The following is an 18,350-nucleotide window of genomic DNA, read 5'->3' on the forward strand; positions in this document are numbered from 1 at the left end:
CGCTCTGTTCGACCGCTTTCCCTTTAATCCACAGTCATCTGGCCTCACTGTGACATCATAGGTTCACGAGCGCCAAAATCTGACTATGATCCGACGTCTGGACCTTAAAGACGATTCAAACGACACGCAAACTGCCAAATCTGATCATGACGAGAGGGAAATCAGATTGCAGATTATAAATGCTTTTCGAAACACACTTTTTCTTTTAACCAAGCATGAGTTGTTGTCCTTTTGTTTTCCTTTGAGTACATCTGGATTTCCAAAACTGGAAAATCTGATCATGACCAGAGGGAAATCAGATTACTCGCATCATTGTTTTAGTTTAAATGTTTCACAAAATGCTTTCTGAAACATATTTTTTCTCTTTTTCTTTTAACCAAGCATGAGTTGTTGTCCTTTTGTTTTCCTTTAAGTACATCTGGATCTCCAAAATTCCAAAAATCTGATCTGAGCGACCTTGATCAGAGGGAAATCGGATTACTCTCATCCGATTTGGCGGTTTACGTGTCGTCTAACACGCATGCGACTTCAGCTCGAACGCGCGCTTCACTTTTTGGCGTCTGATTTGCCGCTCAGATCGCTGTTACACGTGTTCAACCCGGGGGGCATGTCTGAGCCGAGGCAGCAGCCCATCTCCTCCAGCAGCCCCTGCACCTCGGCCACGCCCTTCCCGCCCTGACCCAGGCACAGGCCGAGCCCCAGGAGCCCCTCTTTACCGCCGGCGGGGTCCTTCTCCCACGGCACCTGCACGCCCGAGTTCCTGGCCGGGCTGCCCCCTCGACTGCCCGCCCGGTGAAGGACCTTCTCCTGGTAGTGCCGGGCTGTTTCCTTGGACAGAACCTTCCGCCGCAGGACACTGGCGGAGCCGGGCGCGGGGGCGGTGTCCGGAGGGTCAGCGGCGCTCTGTGGCTCTGAAATAGTTCTGGTTCTTCCGCCCGGAGTCGGTGAAGGAGAGCTCGAGGGAGAAGGCGGAGTTCTTCTCAGGGGTGACACGGGCGAGTAGGAGTACCTGTCCTGGGGTTGGCGAGCGCCGAGGAGGGCGTCGTGGCGAGCGTCGTGGCGAGGAGGCGTTCGTGGGAGGGATCTGGAATAGTCCTGTCAACAGAGACGCAACGAGTCGTGTTTACTCAGGAAATGTGACGTGAATACCTGTAAAAAAACGGACTATATCGTCAATGTGAAGAGCTAACAAGAGGATGAAGACGCTACAGTCACAGATACACGCTAAACAGGCCTGAATGTGAAGGGCTAACAAGAGGATGAATACGCTACAGTCACAGATACACGCTAAACAGGCCGAATGTGAAGGGCTAACACGAGGATGAAGACGCTACAGTCACAGATACACGCTAAACAGGCCGGAATGTGAAGGGATAACAAGAGGATGAAGTCGCTACAGTCAGAGCAGAGGAACACAGCAGCCCAAACTGTCAATGTGAAGAGCTAACAAGAGGATGAAGATGCTATAGTCACAGCAGAGGAAACAGCAGCCGAAACAAGAGATGTTTACACAGGAAATGTGACGTGAATACCTGTAAAAGAACGGACTGTAAAAGATGCAACGGAACTGAACATACGAAACACCAAATGATACAACGCCATAAGACCATCTCAGGCCCATAGAGATCCAGAGACAGACTGTGAACCGGGACGAGGGGGCGTAACCACTGTCCCGCACTCGGGTTACGGCGCTGGAGAAGTCGGACTGCAGATAGCAGATAGAACCTTAACTTTAACCAGTAGGAATAAACAACGCCCTAACCCTAGACGCCACAGTCACAGGAGAGCAACCCAGCAGCCCAAACTGTCAATGTGAAGAGCTAACAAGAGGATGAAGACGCCACAGTCACAGCAGAGGAAACGGCAGCCCACACTGTCAATGTGAAGAGCTAAAAAGAGGATGAAGACGCTACAGTCACAGATACTGGCTTGAATGTAAAGAGCTAACAAGAGGATGAAGACGCTAGTCAGAGATATAGGCTTGAATGTGAAGCGCTAACAAGAGGACGATGACGCTACAGTCACAGATACAGGCTTGAAGGTGAAGAGCTAACAAGAGGATGAAGACGCTACAGCCACAGATACAGGCTTGAATGTGAAGATCTAACAAGAAGAGGAAGACGCCACAGTAAAGCAAACAGCAGCCCACACTGTCAATGTGAAGAGCTAACAAGAGGATGAAGACATCAACATCAACTTCTGTTTTGAGAACATTGTTCCCTTCCGGACGGTGCGGTGTTTTCCAAACAACAAGCCATGGATTAACCGTGAACTGAAGCCTCTGCTGAAGGAGAAGAAGAGAGCCTTCAGGTCAGGGAATAAGGAGGAGCTGAGGACTGTGCAGAAGGAGCTGAGGAGGAAGATCAGGCAGGCTGAAACCGGCTACAAGAGGAGGATGGAGGAGCAGCTGCAGCAGAAGAACATTCAGGGAGTGTGGAGAAGCCTGAAAACCATCTTGGGCTTCAAAATCCCCCCTGCCCAGACAGAGGGGGATCTACAGTGGGTGATTGATTTAAAGGCTCACTTCTTGAGATTTGATCGGTCACCCGCCCCTCCCCCCGCACAGCTGCATGCTCCTTCTTCCACAGCTGGACAATGCCCTGCATCCGTTCCTCTTCATTTCTCCGCCCCGGACCATGACGGCATCAGCCCCAGGCTCCTTAGGTCCTGCGCAGAGGAACTGTGTGGAGTTATGGAGCATGTCTTCAACATGAGCCTGAAGCTGAGGGTGGTACCACAGGTCTGGAAGACCTCCTGTCTGGTACCTGTGCCCTTCAACACCATCAGCCGCTGCTCCTGAGGGACAAGCTGGAGACGGCTGGTGTGGAGTATGACCTGGCAGAGTGGATCCTGGACTACCTCACGGACCGACCCCAGTTTGTGAGAGCCCGGGACTGTGTGTCTGACACTCTGACCTGGAGTGTGGGGGCGCCCCAGGGCACTGTCCTCGCACCATTTTTCTTCACCCTCTACACTGCAGACTTCAGACATGACACGGACAGCTGTGTCCTGCAGAAGTTCTCTGATGACTCTGCCATCATCGGACTCATCACGGACAACGATGATGCGGAGTACAGAGGACTGGCGCAGGACTTTGTGGACTGGTGTCAGCGGAACCACCTCCTCATCAACGCGGGGAAGACCAAGGAGATGGTGGTGGATTTCCGCAGACGTCACCCCACTGCCCCCTCGCCAGTGAACATCCAGGGACGGGACATTGAGAGAGTGGACTCATACAAGTACCTGGGTGTTCATCTGAACCACAAACTGGACTGGACTCATAACACAGACGCACTGTACAGGAAGAGCCAGAGTCGGCTCTACCTCCTGAGGAGACTCAGGTCTTTTGGAATAACAGGGCCACTCCTGAAGACCTTCTACGACTCTGTGGTGGCATCAGCTCCTGTACGGTGTGGCCTGCTGGAGCAGCAGCATCACAGAGAGGGAGAGGAAGAGGCTGGACAAAGTCATCAAGAAGTCCAGCTCCGTCCTGGGCTGTGCTCTGGACTCTGCAGGAGGTGGGGGACAGAAGGGTCCTGGCTAGATTCACATCTATGCTGGACCATGAGTGTCGCCCCCTGCAGGACACTCTGTCCGCTCTGGAGACCAGCTTCAGTGAGAGACTGATTCACCCTCGCTGTGTGAAGGAAAGGTTTCGCAGGTCTTTTCTTCTGCTGCTGTCAGACTCTAAAACAAACACTGTTAGTCCTGAACACTCGCAATACTGACATAACCATGTGCAATTTCGTCACATGTGCAATTACTGTCGTGATCACATGCAATGGTATTTATGTATTTATTTTTATCTTTATTATTTTTCCCCTCCATCCCTTGTTGGGAAATGGGAAGTTTTGTCTATAGGATTTTTTGTTTATAAGAGATCTTCTACTGAGAGTGTTTTTCAAACTTCCTATAAGTGATCTGTTCTTCTGTATCTACCTCTGTATCTACCTGCGTTGCACCAATGAAATTTCCCCATGTGGAACAATAAAGAATTATCTTATCTTATCTTAGGACGCCACAGTCACAGCAGAGGAAACAGCAGCCCACACTGTCAATGTGAAGAGCTAACTAGAGGATGAAGACGATACAGTCAGATACAGCTTGAATGTAAAGAGCTAACAAGAGGATGAAGACGCTACAGTCACATACAGGCTTGACCGTGAAGCGCTAACAAGAGGATGAAGACGCTACAGTCACAGTTACTGACTTGAATGTGAAGATTTAACAAGAGGAGGAAGACGCTACAGTCCTAGATACAGGCCTGAATGTGAAGAGCTAACAAGAGGAGGAAGATGCCACAGTCACAGCAAAGGAAACAGCAGCCCACACTGTCAATGTGAAGAGCTAACAAGAGGATGAAGATGATACAGTCACAGATACAGGCCTGAATGTGAAGAGCTAACAAGAGGATGAAGACGCCACAGTCACAGCAAAGGAAACAGCAGCCCACACTGTCAATGTGAAGAGCTATCAAGAGGATGAAGACACTACAATCACAGCAGAGGAAACAGCAGCCCATACTGTCAATGTGAAGAGCTAACAAGAGGAGGAAGACACTGCAGTCGCAGATACAGGCCTAAATGTGAAGCGCTAACAAGAGGATGAAGACGCTACAGTCACAGATACTGGCTTGAATGTGAAGCGCTAACAAGAGGATGAAGATGCTACAGTCACAGATACAGGCTTGAATGTGAAGCGCTAACAAGAGGATGAAGACGGTACAGATACAGGCCTGAATGTGAAGCGAAAACAAGGGGATGAAGATCCTACAGTCACATATACAGGATTGAATGTGAAGAGCTAACAAGAGGACACTACTGAGGACACTAAGAGGACGCTACTGAAGACACTACTGTCATAGATACAGGCCTGAATGTGACGTGCAAACCAGAGGATTAAGACCCTACAGATACAGGATTGAATGTGAAGAGCTAACAAGAGGATGAAGACACTGCAGTCACAGATACACGCTTAACAGGCGTTGAATGTGAACAGCTAACAAGAGGATGAAGTCACAACATCATCACATGGTTAACATCTGCAGTCGGTTTAGAACAGCCTGGATGTAGCGACTCACCTGGGCCCGCGACACAGAGATCTTGATGGGGGACGAGCGCGGCGGGACGGTGTGGGTTTTGGTGCTTGTGGTTGCCGTGGCGGCGGTAGAGGGGGGCTTCTTGGCGCTCTTCAGGCTGCTCTTGGCGGGTTGTCTGCGGGGCGACGGGGGCAGGTGCTTCCCATGGACCGCGCTGTCGTCCTGGCCCATGTTCCAGCCTCCATCGTCCTCGCTCACGCCCTCGTCTGGAGGTCTGGAGTCGCTGCAGTTCTTCGGCTTCAGCTGCAAACATAGAGATATTCATCCATGTGTTTGTCTCTTTAAACGGCACAGGACAGGCGTTTGCACTTTACGCACAAAGAAGCACAATTCTCAGACAGTTTAAACCAGGGGTGTCAAACTCATTTTGGGCCGCGGGCCGAATTTCGACGCTCAGGCTGGGTCGCGGGCCGAACATAATGTAAAACATAAAACTATTAAAAATATAAGAAATAAATAGCTTTATAAAGCCTACGCTGTTTTTGAAGCAATTACTGGATCGATATTTATTTTTTACTAAAATTACAAAACTGAAATGTATTTAGATAAAACAAGTGTAATTTCACCAATCCTGTGCTTCAGTTTATGTGCATTACAACTTGAGAGTTGATGTACAGTTCTACACAGAGATAAACATTTGACTTTATAACAAAATAAACTTCTCAAGATCTAAAAACACTTTTAAAAGTACTAACTAACATTTCCACGTCCGTGTAGTTATCTGTATATCTGAACTGACACACCACTAAACTTCTGCCCAAAAGTGCTTAAAAAAAAAATATATATATATATATATATATATATATATATATATATATATATATATATATATATATATATTTTTATATATAAATTTGAAATGTTTGGCGGGCCAGAGTTTGACACTTATGGTTTAAACAATCGCTTCTCATGCATGTTCATAGGTCTAACCAGGAAGTAAAATGAAAAACTTTGAAAATCATCCAGTCTGTTTAACCCGCACTGATTTTCATCTTCTTTGTGAGCGTGTTCACTAAAATTATGTTTTGATGATGTAGAAGAACAAAAACGCCCTTAATATCTGAAAATACAATTGTTCTATGACTTAGTCACTTTTACTCCTGCACTTAGCTTATGTTCTCTATGGTTCTGCTCGTTCGTTGGTTTTTATGTTTGTGGTTTATTTTATTGTTATTATTATGTTGTTGTTGAATAAGTCACTTCTCAGCAGCAGACTCAATATATCAACAAAATACACAGCTCTGTATATATATATTTGCATACAAGCTAATGCTAACAGTATGTAGCATGCTATCATTGCATGTGTGGGTCAAACGTGCAGTGAGTGTGGGTCAAACGTGCAGTGAGTGTGGGTCATACGTGCAGTGAATGTGGGTTAAACGTGCAGTGAGTGTGGGTCATACGTGCAGTGAGTGTGGGTCAAACGTGCAGTGTGTGTGGGTCAAACGTGCAGTGAGCGTGGGTCATACGTGCAGTGAATGTGGGTCATACGTGCAGTGAGTGTGGGTCAAACGTGCAGTGAGCGTGGGTCAAACGTGCAGTGAGTGTGGGTCATACGTGCAGTGAGTGTGGGTCAAACATGCAGTGTGTGTGGGTCAAACGTGCAGTGAGCGTGGGTCAAACGTGCAGTGTGTGTGGGTCAAACGTGCAGTGAGCGTGGGTCAAATGTGCAGTGTGTGTGGGTCAAACGTGCAGTGAGCGTGGGTCAAACGTGCAGTGAGTGTGGGTCAAACGTACAGTGAGTGTGGGTCAAACGTGCAGTGAGCGTGGGTCAAACTTGCAGTGAGTGTGGGTCAAACGTGCAGTGAGCGTGGGTCAAACGTGCAGTGAGTGTGGGTCAAACGTACAGTGAGTGTGGGTCATACGTGCAGTGTGTGTGGGTCAAACGTACAGTGAGTGTGGGTCAAACGTGCAGTGAGTGTGGGTCATACGTGCAGTGTGTGTGGGTCAAACATACAGTGAGTGTGGGTCATACGTGCAGTGTGTGTGGGTCAAACGTGCAGTGAGTGTGGGTCAAACTTGCAGTGAATGTGGGTCAAACGTGCAGTGTGTGTGGGTCAAACGTGCAGTGAGTGTGGGTCATACGTGCAGTGTGTGTGGGTCAAACATACAGTGAGTGTGGGTCATACGTGCAGTGTGTGTGGGTCAAACGTGCAGTGAGTGTGGGTCATACGTGCAGTGTGTGTGGGTCAAACGTGCAGTGAGTGTGGGTCATACGTGCAGTGTGTGTGGGTCAAACGTGCAGTGAGTGTGGGTCAAACTTGCAGTGAGTTTGGGTCAAACGTACGGGCCCCGGGTAGTCCAGCTCCTCCATGGACCTGAAGAAGTCGAGACTCTTGGCGGCGCTCAGCTTGCCCTGCTCGCCCTTGGTGGAGGTGGTGAGAGAGTCCAGGATCTCCTCCAGGAGGTTCATTTGACCCGTGCTGACCGTGTCCAGGTCCAGGTCCAGCGAGAGCGAGTCGTCACTGTCCTCCGTGTACGAGCGGACGTCTGCACTGTCCTCCGACGAGATTCTGCCGAGCAAACAAGAGGATGAAGTCAGATACAGGCCTGAATGTGACGAGCTAACAAGAGGATGGAGACGCTACAGTCACAGATACAGGGCTGAATGTGAGCAAATAATTAAAAAAATATTCTAAATTGTGGAGATATACATTTTGTGGTTTTAAAACATAAAACTAAAATGTTTTCAAGAAACTAACAATATGATGTGTGTGATTGTTTACACGGGTAAACATGGCCGATTAAAGGGTCATGTTCAAAGTAAACTCTAAAAACCTCCTAATGAACTGAGGCATGGGAGGTCTGACCATCAGATCTAACTGTTAGCTTGTCTGATGATTAGTCATGTGATCTTTACTGGAGATCATGTGTCTTCATGTCCACTTGGGGGCAGTAGAATCATAAGAAAACTTTTAAAATGACACAAAACATAACAATCAGGACATTGGCTTCATCACAAATGCTTGGTGTCGATCCTAATCTCATTCTCATTAACACGAGCAGTAAAAGTGTTTCTCCAGTTAAATCACAGCACGTTCCACTTCATCTGATCACAAACTTCAACCTCATCCGAGATGTGCGTATGTTTGCCCTGTTGCCATGGTAACTGGGGTGTATCTGTGGTGGTCTTACTTGCTGGCCGTGTCGTCGTCGTCCAGGCCGTACCCCAGCTCTCGGGGGCCGACGCTCATGGGAGACTTGCTCAGACGTTGCTGTGGAGAAACAGAAGGAAACGGGTGGTTATGGTCAGGGGTAACAAAGAAGATTGAAGGCCAGAACTAGCAGCAGGTGAACAAGGCCTGGACCGTCCCTCTCGGCCCAGACCATCCCCCTCGCCCCGTCCCCCTTGCCCCGTCCCCCTCGCCTTGTACCCCTCGCCTCGTCCCCTTCTGCCCGTCCTCCTCGCCTCATCCCCTTCGCCCCGTCCCCCTCGCCTTGTACCCCTCAGCCCATCCCCTTCTGCCCGTCCTCCTCGCCTCGTCCCGTCCCCCTCGGCTCGGCTCCAGATTTACGGCTCTGACACAGGAATCTGTTAAAATGCAGTTTTAACCCTGGAGCCTCTCTTTCTCTTTACGACGGCCTCGAGCTGCAGCGCCATGTGCTCATGCTTATGCGTCCTCAGAGGCTCCTCCCCTTCGCTCCTCCCCCTGCTTGGCCTGACTAATTAAAACCGGCTGGACGAAGGAGCTAATGGATGCTACACGTGCTAACTACACGTGCTAACTACACATGCTAACTGCTCGTAAAGCCGCTGGTCGGTCGAGAGGTGAGCTGTGATGAAGAGAGGTGTTTATTAAAGAAAGCTGAGCGCCCCAAAAATGCCGCCGGGCCCCAGGTCCAGCCTCTGATCTTACTGGCGGGGCAATCGGGGGAAAAACCCAGCCTCAATTTGTCATCTTCGCTCCGGGCCCCGGGAATCGTCCACTCGTAACAACTGACAATCGGAAACACTCGGAGACGCTTGGAGACGTTTAGAAGACGTTTGGAGACGCTTGGAGACGCTCTTTTATTTGTCTCGTGCGTCACTTTGGAAACTATTTGTTTGTGAAAAACACTGTAAAAGATGCACTTTCATGGGTCACTGTTCTGTTTTTACAGTGCAGTGAGGCTGAGGCGCAGTTCACCAGAGCCGCCGGCAGATGGCACTGTTGTCTGAGGAGAGAAGCGGAGACACGCGACACTTACACATTTAAACACATTTAAACACATTTAAACAGATTGAAACAAGAAATACTGTGATTTATGCCCACAAAACATTTAAATAAAGTAAAGAGTGAATATTAAATTAATTTATATCAATCATTCTGAAATGAAAAATTTGGTTAATTATCGCATTTGGAAATATTCGACTTATATCGACTTATTGTTCGAGTGAATTGATTTATAATAGTTTATTCTTAAAAATAAAAATAAAATGCGATTGAGACTAAAATGGTAAAAATGACTCAACAATAATATAATTTAACCAACAGAATGTAAAATGTTCAATACAATTAAAAGAGTTTTCTAACATATGATTTTGTGTAAAGTTCTTTAAAAAATGTTTTTTTATTGTACAATTTAAAATAAAGACTTAAATAATGACATTTATTTAATGACACGATCTTATTTGACTTTTCATTTCATAATTGTACACTGTATTTATACTTGATGTACGGGATAATGAGCGTCTTAAAATATTATATTATTACTATTATTATTACTATTATATTATTCAAAAGAAAATTTTAATATTGCAGTTTTGAAGATGAGAACAGTCGTTAATTAAAACTAAAAATGACCTCAGAAAAAGAAACGAGAAAAAGAGAATTAATATTATATAATTATATGATTAGATTAATCGGTCAAACTTTTATCGGTGATATCGAATGATTGTTATTAATTTGGGTTTATGAATATTTATGTGAACAAGAGAAGAAAGTAGAAGAGAATTTAAAGAGACAAATGTGACAGACTTTTATTCTAATTTAAATGTGCCTCGGTTTTGCTTCGGTTGGTGCTTAATGGATTTATGTTATTTTTATGTTTTTTTTTTATGTTATTTATGTTCTTTATCGTTCTGTGTTTATTCATTTATTCAAGCACAAAAAAGATGTCGTTTCTCGTCACGTTTTTTGACTGAACATGTGCATTTTGGCTCAGATTATGGCAGTTTTGCAGCTCTTTTTTATCACTTTTATTCTTTTTTCTCGTGAAGCTCAAAGAGACATTTACACTGTTAAAAAATATGACCTGAAAACTTAAAGATGATGCAGAAAATGTCAACGTCAAACGTGTCTGAACAAAGTAATCATTCAAACAGACTTTATAAACACGGAGGAGCAAATAGTCCAGATCAGATTTGAAGAATTGTTTTTTAATTGTATTAATTCCATTTGTGGATCAATAAAGATGGTTTTCAGCTCTGGAAAAGGAGAGTAAGAACATCAAAAACAACTCCAGGTGAGTTTTTGATGCAGAAACGTCATTAAAACAGGTTAAAAACTGTGTGAGAGTCAGAAAACGAGCCAAAAAGAAGATAATTAAGTGACAGTTCTGCTCTTATGTGGCTTATTTGACACATTTTTGCACGTTTTCGCACAATAAAGTAAAAGTACGTGAGTTTTTTTGTCCCGTTCTGACCCGAGGCGGCTGTGAAAAACAAAAACCAGGACCATTTTCCCACGAGGAATCAAAAGGATCATTCTTTTGACTCCAAGGACAGAAAGAGGAGGAAAAGAGGGCGAGGGAGGGAAAGACGGGATGTGCCTGATAAACGAGAGAAACATGCCAAGTGTCGAGCGGCGGCGGCGGCGCTCCTCACTCTCCTCTCACTCCCTTCACTCCTGCAGCCTTTGATTTTCTAAATGTTCTGGATTTATGGAGCAGGTGAAAAAAGCCTTTGGAGAAAGATTAAAAGAGAAATAACTCCACTTACGTTATGCTTTAATTAATAACCGTGGATCAAATCAAACATTATTATTATCATCATTATTATTATTATTATTGCACTGTTATTATTATTATTGCACTATTATTATTATTATTGCACAATTATTATTATTATTATTGCACTATTATTATTATTATTATTATTATTATTATCTGAGCGTGAAGAGCCCGTGATGACTTTTCCCAGCAGCATTTAAAGGCGCATTACGTCACTTTCCTGCAGTTTGAATGTGGTTTAAGTATAATAAAACATACAATATGCTTCAGATAAATACAGATACTTTAGATACAGATAAAGCTGCGACGTTTATCGAGTTTCTGCCGTTTTCTGCCATTTTGTTTTACACCGTTTTAAGTTAATTAAGTCGAGTTTCAAATCCAGATGGTTTCGCCGCCGTCACACTTCATAAAAGTTGTTAATGTTCATAAATGTTGTTAATGTTCATAAATGTTCTTATTGTTCATGAATGTTCTTAATGTTCAGAAATATTCTTTCTTTTATTGAATGTTTCATGTTTTCACACTTTTAAGTCTGATCTGGACTTGGTTTGGTTCAAGTCCTGGTCCAGACCACGTTTAGTTTCAGGTTTTATGTGATTAACGGATTGCGAACGCAGCAGTATTTTTAGTGATGAACTGAAGTGTGGCTGAAAAGAGTTTTATTATGATTATTATGATTTTTATGATTATTAAGTGATCAAAAAAGACCCTTTTGAAGCTATTGTTAAAATAAAAATAAAAAATGTATATTGTGTATATAATTTTAGATTGATCTGTGATTTTCTTTAATTAAAATAAATACAATAAAAACGTTCCAATAATACCTATTTATGCTTATAAAAGGAAATGCTTTAAGAATCATTCATCATAAACTAATGTTCATTAAGTCTTTGTTCAGGCTTTATTAAGTCTAATTAGTCTAATTAGTGCAGTTGTTGGACAAAGTATCAAACTTTGTGTCAGCTTTTAATTCATGCAGTAATTTAATGCATTTTTCTGTTATTTAAAGCAGTTAGAATGACTGTGTTCTACAAAGACACTTATTTACTTAAGTGTTTTTACAGTCGCAAATGTTCAAAAATACATTTTTTTAGAACTCATGATCTATTGTGCGACTAATTTCACTTTTAAAATGTATGTATCTATTTAATTTTCTTCAGATTATTCATGTTTATATTATTAATATTAGGCCCGAGCACCACAAGCTGGTGAGAGGCCTATTAGTTCCGTAAGGCCGTGCGAAGCAAAGTGCGCACGTAATCGAGCTTCCAAACACTCACTAAGGCACTCGTCACTCATGCGCCCCGCGCTCATCATCCCCATGTAAAGCGCTCGTTTGCGCTAAGTAGCTCACGAATACCCCAACTCATGCACGTCCAGTGCATATCGATTAGTAGTAGGACAATTTAACATTATCGTTGTAAACGGGCGAAGCCCGTGCAAAAGCAAAAGTGCACACGAGCGCTTTACATGGGGATGACGACCAAAAGTATCCGTCAGTGACCAGGGACCCACACCATGATGTAGGAAAATGTATAGTTTATGATATTTGAAAAATGGGGAACATTGTTTTTGCATCGGAATATTATTCTTTCTATCTTCTTCTGCTTCTGCTTCTCTGGACCAACCCCCCTATTTTTCACACAGTGAACATTGATGAAAAGTCAAAAAATTTTGCACACCTCTAAAAATCATGCCTCTACATTCTGGCTATTTTTCTAAAATTAAAAAAAATTGGCGCGTCAGCGCCCCCAAATGTATAAAAAATGCATTGAGAGATGGGAAATGACCCAAAAAATCTGACCGTAGATTCATGAAATTTGGTGCAGGGGTAGATGGTGACAAGAGAGGTTAAAAACATTATTACGGCAACGCCGTCCGCCCAACCAAATGTCGGCCATATTGGGTCAAAATTTGCTAAGCGTGCCTCATCCCATGAAACATACCATGTTATTCCAATGGGGAAATGACCAGATCTCTGAAATTGTTACACTTTATTCTTTAACAAACTCCTCCTGGGGCTTTAGCACAATTAACCTATCCACATTTATATATAAAACATCTTTATTTGTAAAGCAAAGAGGAGAGGGCGCGATAGGCAGTAGGTCTAATAAAAGGGAAAACAATTGGGGCACGTTAGCCCCGCCTCCTCCTGCGTTGCGATTATCATTATTAGTATTTTTATAAAACATTTGTATTGAGATAAAAACCATAAACCAGGTTGAAACATCTACATTTAAAAGTTAAATTCCTCCGGCTCAGATTTAAATTGACCCCTTTAACACTGACCTGAGCCTGTTTTAAAGAGGACGACGGGGAAAACGTGGTCATTATTAAGTCATATCCTGTTGACTCTTTGGAGCCGCTGCAGTCGCAGTGAAAAGGTCCCGAAAACGCGACATTCAGGAGCAGGTCGAGCCGAGACTGAAGAAAGCTACTTCTAAAACAAGAGCGCAAAGAATTTAACCTTTATTTAACCAGCGACGTCCCAGAGAGAGCAATTTACACACAAACGCCTGAAGAGAGGGAGGAGGAGAGGGAGGAGGAGGAAGAGGAGGAGAGGGAGGAGGAGGAAGAGGAGGAGAGGGAGGAGGAGGAAGAGGAGGAGAGGGAGGAGGAGGAAGAAAGAGGGAGGAGGAGGAAGAGGAGGAAAGGGAGGAGGAAGAGGAGGAGAGGGAGGAGGAGAGGGAGGAGAGGAGGAGAGAGGGAGGAGGAGGAAGAGGAGGAGAGGGAGGAGGAGAGGGAGGAGAGGGAGGAGGAGAGGGAGGAGAGGGAGGAGGAGAGGGAGGAGAGGGAGGAGAGGGAGGAGGAGGAAGAGGAGGAGGAGAGGGAGGAGAGGGAGAAGAGGAGAGGAGGAGGAGAGGAGGAGAGGGAGGAGAGGAGGAGGAGAGAGGGCGGAGGAGGGAGGAGGAGAGGAAGGAGAGGAGGAAAGGGAGGAGGAGGAGGAGGAGGAGGGGGAGGAGAAGAGGAGGAGAGGAAGAGAGGAGGAGGAGAGGGAGGAGAGGAGGAGAGGGAGGAGGAGAGGGAGGAGGAGGAAGAGGAGGACGTAAATAAACTGTGACGACTCAAAAGTTTCGATAATTGTTTCTCAAGTTTCAGATCTGAAATGTTCGAATCGCTTTTGCCTCGTTATTTAACATAACATTATGTACGTACTGAAAACCAGTATTTGTGTTAGCGCTCCATCTACTGGCAGCAGACGGAACTACCATGGGGAAATAAATAAAAAGCTAGCTTGCCTTGACATGCTAACATACTAACATAAAGAGGCAGTTGTAATCGACACGCTTTTTGCACCACCATACTTCTGACTCAAAATGGACAAAAATATTATAAAATTGCATAAATTCACTCAATCACGACTTTGCGTAACGAAAAGCAACAATAAACTGCCCAAAAAAGCAGAGAAAAGGCATTATTCACTCTAAAAACAGCAGCTTACTCGCTCTGTGTCTTCTACTGTCCAATAATATCGGCTAAATAATTAGTCATCTCATAAAAGACTAAGCGACCAAACGATTAAAGCCCCACACGGGACATTTGAAACAGAGGCTTTGTGAGGCTCAGAGAAGAAGCAGAGAAGACGAGCTCGTTAACAGGATTAATTAAGTGTGACTGAAGCTTTCTGAACGATATTGGTCCTTTAACGATGGCTCTGAGTCACAAACAGACTCTTTGTTTTGTTTGTCCACCTTGCGAGGCCCGTTACCGTGACAATGAAGGGACCGGATACCATTGCGATAAAGGGACCCGTCACCGCGACAACGGAGAGTTGCCTCTGCGATTCGGTGCTGAAAAGGTTTAGCGCTCGACGGCTGGAATGTTTACTGAGGCGTCGCTCTCTTTCGTGGCTAATTACTGCGCGCTAGCTAAATCACTGTGCGCTAGCTCTCTCTTACTACTCTCCTCTTCCTCTGACCATCACCATCCCCTGCTTCCTCTCTTCTCCTCCTCTTCCTCTGACCATCACCATCCCCTGCTTCCTCTCTTCTCCTCCTCTTCCTCTGACCATCACCATCCCCTTCCTCTCTTCTCCTCCTCTTCCTCTGACCATCACCATCCCCTGCTTCCTCTCTTCCTCTCCTCTTTCTCTGACCATTCCCTGCTTCCTCTCTTCCTCCTCTCTTCCTCTGACCATCCCCCGCTTCCTCTCTTCCTCTCCTCTTCCTCTGACCATCCCCTGCTTCCTCTGTTTCTCTCCTCTTTCTCTGACCATCACCATCCTCTGCTTCCTCTCTTCCTCTTCTCTTCCTCTGACCATCCCCTGCTTCCTCTCTTCCTCTCACCATCCCCTGCTTCCTCTCTTCCTCTCCTCTTTCTCTGACCATCACCATCTTCTGCTTCCTCTTTTCCTCTCCTCTTCCTCAGACCATCACCATCTTCTGCTTCCTCTCCTCTTCTTCTGACCATTCCCTGCTTCCTCTCTTCCTCTCCTCTTCTTCTGACATCCCCTGCTTCCTCTTTTTCTTCTTCTTCTCTTCCTCTGACCATCCCCTGCTTCCTTTCTTCCTCTCCTCTTCCTCTGACCAGCACCATCCCCTGCTTTCGCTCCTCTTCCTCTCCTCTGACCATCCCCTGCTTCCTCTCCTCTTCCTCTGACCATCCCCTCCTTCCTCTCCTCTTCCTCTGACCATCGCCTGCTTCCTCTCTTCCTCTCCTCTTCCTCTGACCATCACCTGCTTCTTCTGTTCCTCTCCTCTTCCTCTAACTATCACCATCCCCTGCTTCCTTTCCTCTTCCTCTGACCACCCCCTGCTTCATATCCTCTTCCTCTGACCATCCCCTGCTTCTTCTCTTCTTCCTCTACTCTTCCTCTGATCATCCCCTGCTTCCTCTGACCATCCCCTGCTTCCTCTCCTCTTCCTCTCTTCTTCTGACCAATCCCTGCTTCCTCTCTTCCTCTCCGCCTTGTCTAACCATCCCCTGCTTCCTCTCCTCTTCCTCTGACCATCCCCTGCTTCCACTCCTCTTCCTCTGACATTCCCCTGCTTCCTCTCGTCCTCTCTTCTTCCTCTGACCATCCCCTTCTCCGCCAATCGTCTGCAGAAGTAGCAAACAAAACGACAGCGTGCTAATTAGCGCGTGGTGGCCCTGAGCGCTCCTCATCAGGCGCGGCGCTCGCACACAAATGTCAAAGTCGAGATGCTTTTGTACGTTTTACATTCCTCAAACTGCGGAGGAGAAACCCACTCGCAAACAACGCTCGGAATAAAAAATAACGAGCTTTAAATTAAATAATGAAATACGTATTACGAGGCCAATTAGTGGTTAAAGTTGCAGTGTGAAACTATTCTGGTGCAGCGTCTCCATGGCGATGTCGTCGTCTCATTACAGGCTTTTTTTACTGCTACATGAACACCTTGAAAAACAAAGCGATCGTGAGCGGCGCCACCTGTTTGTCTGAGTCGGTATCACACCTGAAGTGACATAATATCAAAATATTGGGAAGAATATTTGATGTACTTTTGGCAACGACGCAATAAAACTAATGAGGATAATAATAATGATAATAATAATATAACTCTAAAGTAGGATAAATCTATTTAACCTTTTTTAACTAAGCTATAAGAAAGATCTAAACCAAATACAACAAAACACTTAAAGGACAAATATTAGGCATTATTTCTAGGAAAAAACATAATTAGAATATTTCAAAAAGTATTATTATTTTATTTATTTCTAAATTAAAAAAAATAAAACAACAGAAACAAACAAGACCAGAAAGAAAAAAATCGGTTAAAAATTGATAAAGCAGCCAAATAAATATAAAAATTCAAAATAAAAGTCCAGTTTCTGAAAAACAAATGACTTCCCACGCGAGGAAACGATGTTAAAACACGGTTAAAAGATGTTCAAAGGTGAGTAGAGTTTGCTCATGTCGGGAATGTTACAAAGGAACATTTTTGAATTAAATAAATACAAGAATCCTTTTTCATCCAAACAAACCTCGACATGATGCAGGACCTGTACGTCTCCAGGACTCGGGGACAAGCAAGTTGGATCACAGCCGACCCTTTGAGCCACTCCCCTCAGGCAGGAGGCCACTCCCCTTAGGCAAGAGGCCACTCCCCTTAGGCAAGAGGCCACTCCCCTTAGGCAAGAGGCCATTCCCCTCAGACAGGAGGCCATTCCCCTTAGGCAGTCTGAGGAATAAAGTCTGGCGGTAATGCAACACTCGGATGCCAACTGCCATAAAACAACAACAACAACAACAGCAGCAAGAGGCCACTCCCCTCAGGCAGGAGGCCACTCCCCTCAGGCAGGAGGCCACTCCCCTCAGACAGGAGGCCACTCCCCTCAGACAGGAGGCCACTCCCCTCAGGCAGGAGGCCACTCCCCTCAGGCAGGAGGATACAGTCCATCCAGACCAGAACCTCCCGCCACAAGAACAGTTTATTTCCCTCTGCAGTTGGACTCATGAACACTTCTTAAACATTGTCACTTTAACCATAATTTAATCTCTCACTGTTCACTTTCTGCACTACATATGTAAACTCAACTGTAAATGTGTGTAAATATTGAGCCTTTTTTAAATTTTTATTCTTATTCCTTATTCATTGTTTTATGTTGCACCGAATCACCAGGACAAGTTCCTATGTTTGTGAATTCTGTTCATTGACAATAAACCTTTTCTGATTCTGTTTCGCTTTTAGAGTTTTAACCAGGATATCATAGTTTTCTCTTCTCTCTTTATTCATTTATTTTTCATAATGAACACATTAAGAATGATTCCGTCTTAGTGACAATCCGTCCCAAACCCCTCCACCGACTAAAGCCTGGAGCCGCGATCCCTTCTTCTCGAACTCGTCTTCATCGTGAGTCGTGTTTGACTTTTCTTCATTCTGCTGCGATCAAGACGTCGCCCCGACTCTCACGACCTCCGCCATGGATTTAGAGTTCATTCTCAGAGTTTCGTTCATCTTAATCGCCGACGGTGCTCACTGGGGACGTACCGGGAGGTTCGCCTGGACTCCGGAAAACAAACTCCTCCCACCAAGAGCGAGTGCGGTCCAAACTCAAACTGAATCGTGCAATCAGAAGAGAACCAGAAGCTCGAACGTCTCTCACCAATTCCGCCGAGATCCGGGACGTTTTTCAGTTGGTTTCGAGACGGACGGAGCGCGCAATCAGCTCCCCCGCCCGTCAATCGCGGCCCGTCTCGACTCGCCGAGAGAAAAACGGTGACTAAAAGTGTTGTTTCAAGCAAAAAAAAAAAAACACGAGGAGAACAAGCACACATTTGCACAGCAGCTTGTAAATCATCTTTGTTTTTAATCGTATACGCCGGGTTCCTCTCGAGCGTCTCCGCCCGGTAAGC

The 18,350-nt window shown here is 45.2% G+C and overlaps 1 protein-coding gene across 1 annotated transcript in view; it reads right to left on the reverse strand.

Annotated features, from left to right (window-relative positions):
• Nucleotides 1-515: 515 nt before the first annotated feature.
• Nucleotides 516-18,350, reverse strand: part of dennd1b (DENN/MADD domain containing 1B) — a 223,272-nt gene continuing 205,437 nt past the window's right edge. Inside the window, exons 20-23 of the mRNA XM_072438119.1 lie at nt 8,234-8,313; nt 7,386-7,611; nt 5,081-5,341; nt 516-1,095 (exon numbers count right to left, since the gene is read on the reverse strand). Of these exons, the coding sequence (XP_072294220.1) occupies nt 547-1,095; nt 5,081-5,341; nt 7,386-7,611; nt 8,234-8,313 (1,116 nt within the window). The 3' untranslated portion in view covers nt 516-546. The remainder of the gene's footprint in view (nt 1,096-5,080; nt 5,342-7,385; nt 7,612-8,233; nt 8,314-18,350) is intronic.

This window comes from Eucyclogobius newberryi, unplaced genomic scaffold, assembly GCF_026437365.1.
Source record: "Eucyclogobius newberryi isolate DKJ021-1_F unplaced genomic scaffold, fEucNew1.0.hap1 SCAF_9, whole genome shotgun sequence".
Lineage (NCBI taxonomy): Eukaryota > Metazoa > Chordata > Actinopteri > Gobiiformes > Gobiidae > Eucyclogobius > Eucyclogobius newberryi.